Source organism: Lepidothrix coronata, unplaced genomic scaffold (genome assembly GCF_001604755.1).
Source record: "Lepidothrix coronata isolate B3197 unplaced genomic scaffold, Lepidothrix_coronata-1.0 Scaffold87, whole genome shotgun sequence".
Lineage (NCBI taxonomy): Eukaryota > Metazoa > Chordata > Aves > Passeriformes > Pipridae > Lepidothrix > Lepidothrix coronata.
Window position 1 is genome coordinate 616,128 of NW_016690267.1, and position 15,784 is coordinate 631,911.

At 38.2% G+C, this 15,784-nt stretch overlaps 1 protein-coding gene across 1 annotated transcript in view; it reads right to left on the reverse strand.

The window, feature by feature from the left end:
• USP10 (ubiquitin specific peptidase 10) overlaps positions 1 to 15,784 on the reverse strand; it is a 48,875-nt gene continuing 33,091 nt past the window's right edge. The window contains exons 6-14 of the mRNA XM_017821001.1: positions 15,610 to 15,719; positions 15,137 to 15,192; positions 13,705 to 13,808; positions 12,878 to 12,977; positions 11,454 to 11,634; positions 8,272 to 8,437; positions 4,901 to 5,045; positions 3,950 to 4,015; positions 1 to 1,258 (exon numbers count right to left, since the gene is read on the reverse strand). Coding sequence (XP_017676490.1) covers positions 1,071 to 1,258; positions 3,950 to 4,015; positions 4,901 to 5,045; positions 8,272 to 8,437; positions 11,454 to 11,634; positions 12,878 to 12,977; positions 13,705 to 13,808; positions 15,137 to 15,192; positions 15,610 to 15,719 — 1,116 coding nt within the window. The 3' untranslated portion in view covers positions 1 to 1,070. The remainder of the gene's footprint in view (positions 1,259 to 3,949; positions 4,016 to 4,900; positions 5,046 to 8,271; positions 8,438 to 11,453; positions 11,635 to 12,877; positions 12,978 to 13,704; positions 13,809 to 15,136; positions 15,193 to 15,609; positions 15,720 to 15,784) is intronic.

The window sequence follows — 15,784 nt, forward strand, 5'->3', positions numbered from 1 at the left end:
TTAAACCAACTTTGTGACTTTTATTGATGGGCGACAACTTTATACTTCTAGATATCACTAAACTGTGTACAATTAGGAACTCAACATTATAGGAGAGCAGACAGCAAAATTAAACAAAGCAGACTTAAAGAAATATCAATCTTAATTATTTTGCCCATTTTCTTAATTTCATGTACACAGAAGCATAAATGCAGTTTGAAATTTCTTAATAGCAATAAAGTTACAATCACCCATCTATATAGACTAACATCTTAACTCCAAATATTTGATCTGCAATGTGTACTTAAGCAGTTTCTCATCGCACAATTATTAAAATGTGTCTTCTTATCAGGAACCAGCAACTCTGCAGTTTGTACATGTTTTGAAGCACAAAGGACCATTTCCATCTCATACACATCGGCTCATATTTTACCACTTATCAAAAAACTATTGGGGAAAGCAGAGAGAGCTTTTTTATTTTTATATTTTTTTTAAAATTTTTTTTAATTTTTTTTTTTTTTTACTGAAGTAAAGATAAAACATTTTCACAGAAATCTACAAGTTCTGTTGCTGGTGCAGGGTTTTCTTCTACTACGCATTTAGAAAGTGGGAATTAAATGTCAATCCCTTTATTATCTTAGGATTCAGCATGAACTCAGATTAATTTTTGTTTCGTATTATTTTTTTTTTTTTGTGTGTGTGATTCACGAGACTCGAGTCTTCCAACCAAGCGACTTCATTCTGGCAAAAAAGTCAACACAAGCTACGTCGCGCACAAACCCGCGGTCGTTTCCTTTATCACTCTTATAGTTGCGAGGCGGGGTGGGGGGGGAAAAAAAAGGAGGGAAATGAAAAAAAAAACAAAAACAAACAAACAAAAGGAAAAATTAAAAAAAAAAAAAGGAAAAGAAAAAAAGGAAATGAAAAAAAAAGAAAAAAGGAAAAGAAAAAAAGGAAAAGAAAAAAAAAGAAAAGAAAAAAAAGGAAAAGAAAAGAAAAAAAAAGAAAAATAGATTCACTCAGAAGAGCATTTAGAGGAGAGGAAATTAGTGATAGTTGGCGTCCTAGAGAGCAGGGTGCTGCAGGCAGGGTCACAGCAGGTCCACGCGGCGGTAGTACAGGAGGTAGGCTGTGCGTTCCGCAGTCGGCTTCACCACCTGGTACTGATGGATCACCTTCACGGCCTGGTCGTCGATGCGCAACCAGCCGTTGAGCCCGATTTGGAAGACGTCCGTGGTGTAGTGGCCGCCCGTGGCGCTGTTCCCGTGGTGATACACAACTGCAGGGAGACAGGCGTGAGGCACGAGGGCACCACACATACGCACACACAGCCAGGGAAACGGGGGATCAAAGGGACCCACAAAGATCACAGTTCAACTCTTAAGTGAAGGATTGAACCCACGACCTTGGCATTATTCCTGGAGCAGGTCCAGAGGAGAGCAACTAGGCTGGGGAAGGGACTTGAGCACAAGTCCTGTGAGGAGAGGCTGAGGGAGCTGGGGCTGTTCAGCCTGGAGAAGAGGAGGCTCAGGGGAGACCTCCTCACTCTCTACAACTCCCTGACAGGAGGGGGGAGCCGGGGGGGGTTGGTCTCTTTTTCCAAGCAACTATCAGCAAGACAAGAGGGCATGGTCTTAAGCTGTGCCAGGGGAGGTTTAGGTTGGATATTAGAAAGAATTTCTTTACAGAGAGGGTGATCAGACATTGGAATGGGTTGCCCAGGGAAGTGGTGGATTCTCCGTCCCTGGAGGTTTTTAAGACAAGACTGGATGTGGCATCAGTGCCATGGGCTGGCAACCGCAGCGGTGTTGGATCAAGGGTTGGACTTGATGATCTCAGAGGTCCCTTCCAACCCAGCTGATTCTATGATCCTATGATCCTATGATTATTAGCACCATGTTCTGACCAACGGAGTCAACCCACTGCCCCTCATTGTTTTCTCCAGATGGGATGATCTGGCTTAGGCAACAATCTTTAAGTATTTTTTAGTTCTTGCTTACATTTGATTCTGTGTAGAATCACTGCATGGTTTGGGTTGGAAGGGACCTTAAAGTTCATCTCATTCCACTCCCTGCCATGGGCAGGGACACCTTCTGCTAGACCAGGTTGCTCCAAGCCCCATCCAACCTGGCCTTGGACACTTCATAGAATCATAGAATCAGCCAGGTTGGAAAAGACCTCTGAGATCAAGTCCAACCCTTGATCCACTACCACCGTGGTTACTAGACCACAGCACTCAGTGCCACATCCAGTCTCATCTTAAAAACCCCCAGGGACAGAAAATCCACCACTTTCCTGGGCAGCCCGTTCCAATGCCTGACTACCCTCTCTGTAAAGAATTCCTTCCTAACATCCAACCTAAACCTCCCCTGGCAGAGTTTAAGACCATGCCCATCCAGGGATGGGGCAGCCACAGCTTCTCTGAGAATTCCATCCCAGCCCCTCACCACCCTCACAGGGAAGAATTCCCTTCCAATATCTAATCCAACCTTGCCCTCTGTCAGTGTGAAGCCATTCCCCCTTGCCCTGTCACTCCAGCCCCTTGTCAAGAGTAATATTCGTCACGCTTCTCCAGCATAGCACATCTCGTGATTCTAAACAAAGGGTTAAGTGAATTAAGAATCAAAAGCATCAAATTGCGTTTTATAACTTCCCAGAGGATTTTCTGGAAAGGATTTGCCTCGCAAAGGCCATTTGCAATGTGTGCAGCACACCCTGCAGAGCCTTCCAACAGGCACTGCCACACTTGGGGGGATAATCTACACATTCACTCTGCTGACCACAACAGTACTCTATTGAAACTGTTTGTAAATAAAAACCTCTCTAAAGGCCTATTGAAAAAATCAAGTCAAACTATGTAGTGATCTATTTAAAAAAAATAAAAATCAGGGCACACTTTTCTAACTGGCTCATATTTGTCATCAGTGCAGTTATCCCCCTCCAACCATGGCTTTCATTTTCACTGTAATATTATTCTGAAAAAAAAGTTCTAGGAAAGAACCAATTATGAAAGAACCAATCTACAAGTTTCATATTTATTAGTTCTCAGTAACCTCCTTAACAAACCTGTGCACTGAACATCTCTGATTAACTGCTAATACCAAGAGAGACTCAAACTGCCTACTTTCCTTAAATGTCTCTTTTCTGCAAAAGGCACAATTCTCTCCATCTGTACATGTGGGGGAATTTAGCAAGTAATTCCTTTACATTAGCCTAAACCTGAATTATTTTCTAAACTTTATTGTTTGACAGGTAGGCAAATTCTGGATGATATCTGAAACTTAATTCTTCAAAAGCTTATTCTGATAATTCAAAATTCATCCAACAAGATCTTTCTGTGGATGAGAATGCTGGCAGAAGGCTGAAATATTGCACTTTTCCACAGAAAGAGTTAGAAAAAAATCACAGTGGTAACTCAAGTCACTTTAAATCTGCTGCCTAAACTTGTCCCATGAAAATCACTATGGATAAAAACAGCTGCACTGCCAGAAACAGTCCTGAATTTCCACAAGGGACAGGGATGTTCTTCCCTTCTCTAACCTCAGTGGTCACAGCTCCAAGTCACACAAGGCCACCAGTACTGGCACACATTTGGTGACACAGAAGTTGGGGTCCAAGGGGATGCAAAGCCAGCATTCAAACAGCCTTTTCCAAAGACATTTAAAACATTATTCTGAGAATCTGTGTTGTATTTTAGCTTCAGCTTCTGCTGGTATTTTTCAGGGCGGATCTGCTACAAAACTTTCTGCAAAGTTGGATCAGTGAGATCCATAAATACAGATATAACAATATACATGTATATACACATGCAAAACCCCTATTAAATATAAGAATTTGACACCCACAAGCTACTTCAGTATAATTTGAAAGAAAATACTTTCTATAATCCAGGGAACTCCAGTGTTTCTCCAATTCCATATGAAGATTTTGCATTTGCAACACAGGGACCAGAGGCACAGAGATTAAATACCTGCAAAGAGCCGGTAGGTTCTTTGGCCTTTAAAAATTTTACTTTTCACACCAGGAGATAGTAGCTCTGCAGGAGGAAAACAAAGACAAAAAGGCAACAGTTAGAAAATTTCAAAATTTAATTTCAAGAGGATCAATTACTTCTCAGAGAAACCAACACTGTCATAAGGGAGAAAGCCGAATTGAGATTTCTTCTGCAGCCTTTAAAGAATGATCATGGTTCTGATAACTCCTAATCAAGAGACTGAATTTTCAGGTTTGCTGAACACTGGAGTTTATGGAAGGTTTAAAAATACTACCAAAAATGAAGGAAAAAAACAACAAAACAGAGCAAAAGATCAGACTCTACATTTTTTCCCTTTCATTCCTGCTGTCAGGCATGACAAGGCTGCATTTTCTATAAAACACCAGTTTCCTTCCATCAGCCACTAATTATTTAAATAATTTGCCACTTCTCTGAATTAAATCTGTGATAAAAATATCCAGGATTACTTGGCAACAGCCTTGTAGAGGGACACAGCCCTCATTCAAGAGGATCACTTCCCATTATTGTCCTCAGCAGTCTATAATTACTCCATATTTACTCCAGCCTATAACCCTATTCCATAAATCCACAGGAAGCTCTCTTTTGGTCAACCCGTTGTCTAGGAAGTGCCAAAGGTTTTAAAATCTTTCATCATAATGTTCTTTGCAAAACAGATGCTCAAACTCTTACAGAGGCAATGTCAGGTTCACCAAGACTGAATTCAGAAACCCAAATGTGTTCTTTTTAAGAAGAAAAAAAAAAAAGGAAAAAACATACCAAATATTCATTCAAATCACTGAGTTTTCAAACAACAGTGAAGATAAAAATCTTTTGCAGAAGAAATAAAATACAAACATAGATACCCTGAGGAAACACTATGTTATTTTTTCTCTAAAGAGGGGGAAATTCTGTTAAAAAAATCTTTACCTTTACTAATTTCCAGATCAACAGGATACTCAATATTCTTGATAAGCTTCTGACACCCCCCAGTTTTCTCGTACACGAACCGCTTGAGGTGCAGGACAAGAACAGGGGGCAGCTCTTCCAGTGTGACTCTTCTGCTGATCTCCACCTGACACACACAAAGAGCACCTGTAATTTCTTGTTAACTGCTCAAAATCACTCCTTCAAATGAGGAATAACTGTTTAATTTTAAATACACTTGTAAAAAAAAAACCAACCAGATTTGTTATTGTTAATTAATTTATGAGAAAGACTTCAGTGTATGACTTAAAGCCCACTGGATCTTCAACTAAAGTGGTGTCTTAAAGGACAACTTAGTATTTTCAAAGAGAAAAATATGAGTTATGACCACACTTTTCTCTACCAAACAGTGATTTTTGTGGATTGTTTGGTTATAATTATATGAAGTTGCTGTCTGAAAAGCTGAAACTGAGCTCAGAATTGCAGAACAAAAATGTTTTGCCTTCCTAGAAATTAAGACATAAAAACACTTCTCAAAATAACTGCTCAAGGTTTTTTCTCCGTTTTTTATTGGGAAAAATCTCTTTATTGGCAGTCACCAGCATGTTATTTTTCAATACAGGGCTTGATTCTGCTAGAACCCACTAAGGGTGGAATAGAAACTCATGGGGAAAAAAACTATTCTCTCTTTCCAAGCTTGAAAAGTAAAACTTCTGAGGTTCTCAAGGAGCAGTTTGAGAACCCCAAGGAATGTGAAGACTCCTCCTAAGGAGTATGGGGAAGGGAACCTGGAAAAGTCAGTGAGGGAAGGCCAATTTGTTGCTGAAGACACTGAAAACATTCTGCAAATAGGAATGAGAGTGAAAAAAAAAATCACTTCAGTGAGGATAAAAATTAATCCCTTAAAAAACACATTAACTATTGAATAGTCAAGATTTAACCAACTGAACTGTAGGACCAAAAGGAACCAAAACATCTTTCTACAAATGCAAGTGAAATTTAAGTCAGAAACAGCAAGAGGATGTCACTCCATTTTAAACAGCTCACTCCATTTTAAACAGCTGTTTGCATTTAAAATGCCTAATTTAACACTGCATGAAAATCTGACTGATTTTCTGTTTGTATTAATACACACATAAAATTCAAAACCAGCTTAAAGTGATTAAAATATAAATTTTAAGATAAATCATTCACATATATTTGGAAGATTGCTCTTCTCCTATCTATTCTATGCCCACAGTTTAATCCAGATTAAAACAATCAGGAGACTGCAATAATTTTTAGTAATATAATAATATTATTTTTTAGCTTTATCAGTAATCCTGATAAAGCTAAAAATGTAAAATGGATACTAAATACTTCTTTGCAACACATTCTGGAAATTACTATCTGCAAAGTCCTTTGCTGGTTCTACAGACAATGATTTCAGTGTTTTTACTACAATTTTAGAACAAGAACGACTTGAATTTCTTAAAAAAAAAAAAAAAAAGGTCTAGAAGACACTGTGGATAGTTGTATTTCCATCCAAACTCTGAAATAAGCCAGCCCAAACCTCCAGCACCTAATTTGAACACCCATTTCTTCCAAACCCCCTAATTGAGCACTGGGTTGTCAGTCAAGAAGTTAAAACCATCTGCAGGGAAAACCAAGAAATGAATGACTGGCAAAACAAGATCCATGTGGTAAATCATGATGAGCTTGCATTGTAAATGCTTCTTTCACATGGAAAACAACTGGAGAAAAAAAATGTTCTGAGCATTCAAGGCAAATTTCAGCTATTCAAAGAAAACGATCCATCTTTTCTTTATCTCACCCTATTCTCACTTGGAGTATTTAGAAAACTCACAGATACAGACAAGAATGTCAGAGAGAACACCTACAACTCCAGAGTTATCCCCAGTGTACAGGGAATTCCCATCTGAGCAATCCAGGCACACCAGAGGTGATGTTCTTTACTGCTGCCCACCATAAGGAGCAAGGCACTGCCTTAGAGAGGGAAGTTTAATTTATTACCCTCTACCACAAGTTCTCAAACTGCAAAGCCCAAGGCAAGCTTTTCCTCCTTGGAAAGATTTTTCTCTTGCAGTTATAACTATTATGTATTATTTGAAAAAGGAGATAAAAAAATTTTGCAAAGCTGCTTGAGAATGTAAAATAAAACGTCCTGGTACTTAAAGCAACAGAGAATCACAGGGCTCGGAGACCTCCAAGATCTTCCCCTCTGAACTCAGGTGTAAATCCTGAGTTGTGCTTCTCCAACCCTGTCTTACAGCAGCCAGGACAACTCCACAAGCACCACAGGCACACCTAGTCCAGCTCCTAGTCCTAATTTACTGTCCGAGTATCACTGAGAAAAATCAGTCTTCTCTTTTTCAGAGCAGCCTTTAACACACTAATTTTTACATCTGGATCCATCTCTCTACTTCCATGTTTTTCTTTCTTGAGGCTGAACAGCTCCTGCCCCTTATTCCTTCCTTTTACATCACAGTTTTTATACCACCATTCATTTTGATTGGTATTTTCCATGTATTTTCCAACTATGAAGAACATTTCTCAAGGTGTAATTTTTGGGGCTGTCCTGGGCAGGGAGTTGGACTTGGGTGATCCTTGGGGGTCCCTTCCAACTCAGGATATTCTCCAAGTCTGTGAACCAATCACCTAAAACTGAATATAATATTACTGACAAGCTGGTTTTTTTGGTGTACAGCAAACCAGTCACCTACAGAGTGCCAAGGACACTGAATGGAAGTGTTACTGGCTTTTGAAACATTTCAGATTATTAATCCAGAGAGAAAGATCATGATCATCAGGTATTTTAGAGAGGTTCTACACTGACTTCTACCAGGTCTCCCATCAATGAATATTTCCATTTTTGATCTGTAAGTAAAGTGTGGAAACCAAAACCTCTCAAGGACAGCCACACACACAACCAGGCAAGTGTTCTGCTCTGGGAGTTTTCTTCCTAAAGCAAGAGCCTGCTTTGAAATGATACTTTGAAGAGCTGCTCCTTTACTAATAAAAATCTGGCAATTCCCAGGAATCAGTATGTTATGATCAGCTAAACATAACAATGTGTATTATTACCACAGTTCACTTTGTTAATTTAATATACACTGCAGTGTATATTAAATCTCCAATAAATTGCTACACCAGCTATTTACAGGCATGGTTTTGGTTAAGAGTTAATTCTTTCCCTCTCAGTGTATGTGCTCACATCTAAGACATTTTACTGCTGCAGGACACTTGGGAAAGCTCCTCCCTCTTTTGTTAACGTAAGAGTGTTCAAACAACTATCTGTTAAGCAAAAGCTGTATAAAAACCCTTTTAAAAAACTTTAGCAGTTGGCTGTAAAGAAAAGGCTCAGCAGAACACACCTCCTGCTTGGTTTTTGTGGTGTATCCCTGGACAGACTCTCTTGCCACCAAACTTTCCAAGGCATCCTGCACTGTGCGGATCTTGTCTGACTGGATGTCCAGCTGCAGGGTGAAGAAAGGTTGCAGTGTAGCAGACTCCTTGGAACTCTGCTGGTAAACAACAGATCTATGGGGGGGAAAAAAAAAAGTTAAAATGTAATAAAGTGTTATTTTCGACAATACAGAACCTTCAAGTCAGAATAAAGTTACTTAAGTAACTCAATTTATATTAAATTCAAAGCGACACACAAATACAAAGGCTAAGCTTTAAGTTTCAACAGGAAACACTCACTGCCATTTAAAAGGGTTTTAACATCCACTAAGGACATACTGAATGGGATATAACTGAATTGGTTTATTTATGCAAAGATTAAAACAGCTCTTGGATAAGCATCAAAAGTTTAAAGAAGAAGCCTGAAATTTTTGATAATGCATTTAAAAAAGAAGTTCACCTCCAGGCTCTTTTTGTGGTAGTTTTGAAATTCCATTTCCCAACAGATCTTCAGAAGTGCAAAGTCCTAATGCTTATCTGTGTTCTGCTGTAAAAGTTACAAGTGATTCCAGATTCTCCAATAAAAATATACTGATTTTTAGTAACTTCACTAAGACCAATTTCACAGCGATTTTAAATTGTTTGCTTAAATCTTGCCACAGGAAATACAAACTTTGCTCCATCAAGGACTGGCATTTCCTTTTCCTCCCATCATTTTCTGTGTCCAGACTTCCTCCATGTACTTACTCCTCTGTACATAAATTGGAGCCTTTTGGAAAACTAGCTGAGGTAATGACCTGGGGCATGAGAACATGTTTTCTGGGGTTTTTTGGGGTTTTGTTTTTGTTTGAAGTGTGTTCAGTTGCAGCTTTTAAGTAGCCTGGCTTGGTGAGCACTGTTTTGTTCACTGCACTAAGTGGATCTTCCTGACTTTCATTTGTCTTAAACTTCACTGAAAAAAAAAATGAAGATTTTTTTTCTTTTATTTTGAAGGCAATATTTGCATTTAAAAGCTCCAGCTTCTACAAAAACGTGGCTTTACACACAGCCAAAGAAATGATTCATTTATCATGGAGGTGTGCATTACAAGGCTTGAAAACACAATTATAATTAACACAGCTCTGATCCATGTGGCCACGCTGGAATGTCTCCAAGTCAGGTAGGAAATGATGTTCAGATTAATGCAGGTTAAACAAAAGAGCCCCTTTGACTCAGGGAAAGCCCTGAAGCACCAACAGAAACAGCCAATGCAGCTTTATATTGGCAAATATATATCCTTTAGAGGAAAGGGAGGGTATGGAAACCAGTAGCATCTTTATTTCAGTTTAACACTTCCTCCTTGGTTGTGTTAAAGGACAGAACCTTCAGCACACGGCAAGAGCAGTGTTTCAATAAACAAACCTGTCCCTGCTTTTGGATATACTTCCTAATTATTTTTTTTTAAGCAAACCGTTATTGAGAGCAATAATCCAGAGAAAAATGTTAACAGCTCCAACTGTGTTCAAGACCAGGTGTTAAAATCTAATGAAAAACAGCAATAATATTCTCAAATAAGAATGTTAAAAAAACCTTTTTTTTAAAAAATATTAGAATTTATATTGTATTATTTGTTCAGAACATTTTCTTCACAAAGATATGCAGAAATTGATATGACAGCAAAGCCTTTGCTGGATTATGATTTTTCTGTAGCAGCATCACTTATTAGGATAACTACAAATCTCAGCTGGACAGGGGAAAATGCATCATTTACAATGAATAATTAATTGGGCACTGCATAAATTCTACATTAAGAATTTTTCAGGCAAACCTTGTACTTGCACATTTAAGTCTCACATTGCTAAGGAAGACTTTATGGGTTGTCTGCCTAATAGGTATTTAATAGACTCAAGCCTTGCAAGGCCAGCCCAAAGTTTCCCAAGCCTTAAGCCTCCCAATTCAAAAGTTTCCCAAACCTGAAGATGCCAATTCCAACCATCTTTTCCTGGCTGCTTTTTCCATTTGTTTTTTCCAGTTTCTGATGCTTTCATTTAGTGCAGTTCTACTGCCATTTCCATATTCAATCCTTCCCATCTCCACCCTCAGCCTCAGAGGTGAGGTTTTCCAACATCCCATGGGATGCTGTTCCTCTGGCAAATTGTGTGGCCTGGTGTGAGGGATAAGTCCAGTGGACGTGGTGACAGCAAACAGCAGATGTTGGATTGGACCCTTGATGCAAGTTTTTGCCTTTTTTCAGTATCACCTTTGCTTTACATCATTTTCTGTGGGCTTCCACAGAAAACAGCATTCACTCAGTATTTTAATACAAAAACTGATGGAATCAAGTAGAGATCTAAACAATCCTGACCATGATAAATACATTTAAGGTATTAACAACCCCTTGGGTACGTGAGCCCTCGATGCAGAATTCCATCAATACCTACAAACATCTGTCTGCCAAATTCTATGGAAAATATAACTTTATTTGCCAGCTGTCTGGCTCAAAACCCAGCAGAATAAATAATTTCAGAGCATTTCACAGGCAGAAGGCACTAGCCCACATTATTCACACTTCTAGACTGAATATCTGGCAACACAGAGAGTCAAACACCAGCAATTAAGTGTCTGTCTCCAATTTAAAAATAATTCTTCGAGTCTAGCAGTTTTGTTTTGAATATGTTTTTAGCAAGTGTTTACTTTGCTTTCATTTTAAATTACACATTTCTCCAAACAAGCCATGAGGCTTCCTTTCCAAAAAATATTCTTTCAGGATCTACTTTCTGCCTTCATCTGGTATCAGACCTGAATATAAGTAATGTCCCACATTCTTTTCATTCCAGTAACATCTTGTAGTAATTTATATTTTTCCAGACTCCTTTTGCTTTTAACATTTATTAACTATTACACATAACTTTCTCTGGGAAGCATTAAGTGTCTAAGGGACTAAAAAGCCCACAGTTTTTTTACTTTATTTCACTCACAAGATTTAACTCTTTGTAAATCTCATCATCTCTCAGTATCCTTATTTACAACACGAGCCAAGAATTCTCAGAGGACACAAAAATTAAGCAGCTGGAATTCTCAAGACATTAATATTCCAGGCATACATATTTTCTACGTGCAACTCTTTGCTTCTCCACATTTTTTTCTTTCAAGACACTTAAAAGCACTGTACCTTATGTGACCACCAAAGATATCAGTGATTGGAGTCTGCACAAAGTCAGCCTGGCGGGTGACTGAGGACTTGTTGCGAGGTCCCACTTGCTCCCACTCGTCCTCGCTGCCTTCCCCTTGTTCCTCCTGCTCCTCTTCCTCGGGAACAGCCTGAGCCTCGGGGCCGTTGGACACCGACAGTTCTTCAAGTGACCAAGAAAAAAACAAACCCACGTTGAGTTTTTTACAAAGAAAACACGTAGCTAGGTAATGAATTTAAAAGGCAAATAATGATAATAATAATCCTTTCCAAGGATAAAATGCTTCCACGGATCAATTGATTTGATAAGGAAAAAAGAGAACAAGCATTTTCCAGGCTCACTCCTAGCTGGACACATCCTGTGTTAACAGAACCCAGCTCACTGATGACTGTGTGTAAATAAATGGAGTTTTCCAGCAAAGTTTGATATATTTATAGCAGTAAATTTATGGGGTAGAAAATTAGAAAGTCAAGTGTTATTCTGGAAACATAATTAAGTTATTATTAAATACAACTCCTTCTCTGCACAGGTATTTTACAGGGAACCCAAGGCTTAGCAAATATTTTCTCTGCAAGTGCCCAAGTCAGGAGGCTATAAACTGCTCACAGCTACAGAACATGTGGAATGAACATTTTAAATCTTAAAAAATTTACCCAACTAAAGAGAAATCGGATAACTAGAGATCTTAACTCTATACTTGGCTAAGGCTCACAGTATTTTGTTTCATTTTTAACAGGGGGCTCCAACCATAAAGCCACTATAAAATAAAATGGCATTCCACTTTGCATACAATTCTGGTAATTCTTCCAAAGAAAAATTCTTCACTGACTTTGTCAGTAGGAATTTTAAAATCACTTCATATGCTGTTTTATACTGGATATAAATTAGCCTTTACTCTAGAACTTTCCACTTCAAAAAGAAGACTTTTAACAGTGGCTTGAAGCTCAGTGAAAAGAGACACTGATCTATTTTGAGCTCCCACTGAGAGAACCAAAACCCCAGAAAACAACTGACACTGTAGGTATTATGAATGACAAACATCCCTATGCTTCAGACAAGACCAGTCAGCTTGAGTTAACCTCAAATAATGTATATATTTGTAATATAGAATTTTATTGGTTAGGAGGACCAGGTATATGACTGATTGTCATTCAGCGCATTTACAGAATGATGGTGCTCTTCTAAATACCCAGTAACTTCAGATCATTTATAAACTACAGAATGGGCTCATTTTATCCAGATTTTAACAAAATATTATTTGTTATTGTCAGAGTCCCCTAAAACATAGCAGTCTACCCCTATCTCAACATCTACTCTAAACATTACTCTGTGTTACAGAATCACCACACAAACACAGTATTTGAAATAAATTGTTTTCTACCAAGGGAAAAAAGTATCCACTAACTTTCATTATGTGGAGAGAGAAGTTTCTTGAGGGTCAGCATTTCTTCATGTAGTCCATTGAGGATAAATCCCAAGTATTCTTCAGCATCCTCTTGCCTGCCCTGAACAAAACATTTTTTTCAATTAATTCTATGACATTTTCATAGTTTCCTTTTAACAGAAGGTTCATGAGATGGACCATCCAGCTTTTCCCTATTAATTTAGCTTATTCAGCAACTACTGAGCCTAAGTTTTAATGTCAAATAAAGTTTAAATTTTACTGTAACAGCACCTCATTTTTAACCAGTTCAAACCAAACTGCCCTAAGCAAATACACCCATGACCTTCACATGGCATTTCTGCATTCTCCTCAATACAAATTCCATTTAACATCTGAGTTGGGTTTTTTTTTCCCCTATTTCTTTTAAAACCACTATTAAGAGTTGCTGTCAAGCCATGACCAAATCAAAAGATGGTTTCCAACTATTGCCTTTTCTTTAAATTGAAACTAAACCTGAAATAGTCTTTTGAAGTCTCCGGACCTTTGACCATTCCAGGCTGAATCCCTCACAAAAATGAACAACTGCTCATTTCTTAAATGTCAATCCATTGGTAACTTCATTATAAAAAGAGATGTTCCATTCCAACAGTAATTTTTTCATTATTCTGACAGATCAAACGGCCAAACCTATAATTAACTCATTCAAGTCCCAAGACATTATAACGAGCTATCAATTAGTTGATTTTTGTGGTGTTTGAGCACAGAATCTGATGTGTGGCTTTCCACAGTTTCAGTGACACGGACTGCCCTGTGATGCAATGGCAGAAGTCAAGGATTTTAAGTCCCACCTTTTCTGACAGACTCGACTTTATAACCGTCAAGAGTCTATAAATGTAGGTCGGTTCAAAGGCAGCTCCTGGTCGGATGTCTCTCACTATTTTATCACCCAAAGCTGCAAAGCAAAAGAGAAATAAATATAAGTAACAATATACAGAAGTTTTTTCTACATTATACTTTAATATTCTCCTCACACATCACTAGATTTTGGAGCTCAGCATTTATTTACTAATAGTTTTATTCTAATCTTGGTACTCTTATCTGTAAACATGTTTTAAAAAAACCATCTTACATCACCCTGCATAGACTGACAGATGCTCTAGAAAAGTTAATAAACACTCTGAAGATTAACAAGAATATCCACAGCCATCATAAAAGAACATTCCAGTTCTATTTAAATTTTTGTACTCGAAGAACACTTCTTAAAAGCTTGTGTGTATTTGCAATTCTAACAGATCATTTTCCCTCACTGGAGAAAAAAAAAAACAAACAAGAAACAGTTTGACAGAACGTTCCACCTAATGGCAATACAAGGCCTCGAAACTGTACTTGAAAACTACACAATGAAATGACCTAGAAGTATAATAAGTTGCATAAGCCAGTGAGATTTGTTTTACAGAAAGAAACCACAGAAATGTCTGAACTGTTTGGAAATCACTGGAACAACCAGCTCCTTGCAATATTTTCTTATCACGTTACATAAAAAAGTTTCAGGAATGTGCTTGTTCCTCTAAGTTTGTAATACAAAAGACTTGGTTTGAAATTAAGATTAAAAAACCTGAAATCTGTAAGATAATTTACTTGCATCAAAAAACATTCTATTCCTCGCTACATGATCATCATTGAGCCTGAATCTGCATTAGCAGGAGTCATACACTCCTAAAGCTTTCACTCTGGAATCAGAAGCCAAGACAGTATTCCTGCAGGCAATCTCCAACTGCTCAACAGACCTGCTCTGGCCCCTTTTGTTCCAAATGAATGGGAGAGTTCAGGATTTAAGGAAGGATGATAGAATTGAGCAATGTGATAAACCAAACAGCTGGAAATAGGTAAGGAAGGAAGTGGATTAAAATACTGCAAGTATTTTTTACATGACTTTGTTAGAAAGGGCACGTTGTGAGAAGAAATCTTAACAATTAAGTGAACCTTCAACAAAAACTATTCTTATTGCACTTGGACACTGGTCCACCACATAGAAGAAAAAAATTTAAGGTGTAACATCTCTGACTTCCTGACATGAATCACCAATAAGAAAAAGTGCAACACTGACACAAAAGCAACAGCAAATTTTGTAAGGTATCGAGAAATCCCAAAATCCCAAAGAGCCCTGAAGAGGATCAAGCACCAGTATTAAGAGGTCTCAAGTACATCACCCAATGAGATCCTCACCCCAAAGCCTTCTTACCACCACTTTATGACTTTTCTGCCCCTATTCCCACTCACCTTGCTTTGCTTTAGGAGGTACAGGCATGTTAGTGAACTCATTCATTAAACGAACACTGCAACAGAACGGAAGGAACAACTCCACGTGAGCAGCAAGTTAAGACTTAGAAGGACAAATAATACAATCAGATCATTGCCACTATGGCTGCCAAAAACCAGAATATCATCACAAAGTCTGAGTAAAGACATAAACCCCAACCTGATCACTGTAATGAAACCCAGGTGTTTGGTTGGTTCATTTTTGCATATTAAACACAATTTACAACTGATACTCCTGAGGCAACAGGAAGTATCTTCCTTGACTAGTCAAGGAGTTGTAAAATACCAAGTTCATTATAAAAGACATGGATCACCCAAAAACCACACGAGAAAGACTTCTGGATACAGAGCAAGTTTCAACAACGATCCTCTGTTATTTCTGAACGAGCTCAGTCAGATCCCAGACTCTTATTCCCTTTTCCCAAGCTACTTACAAACTGTCTAGCATTGGAGTTGAGGTACACGGCCTCTGCGATTTGGAATACATTGGAATGGACTTCATTAAATGATACATTGGAGGGCAAGCAACCAAGGCCTGCAGGGTCTATGCAATGGCATTAAGGAAATGTGCAAAAAATTCATCTGTATATTAACCAAACATTCAGTTAT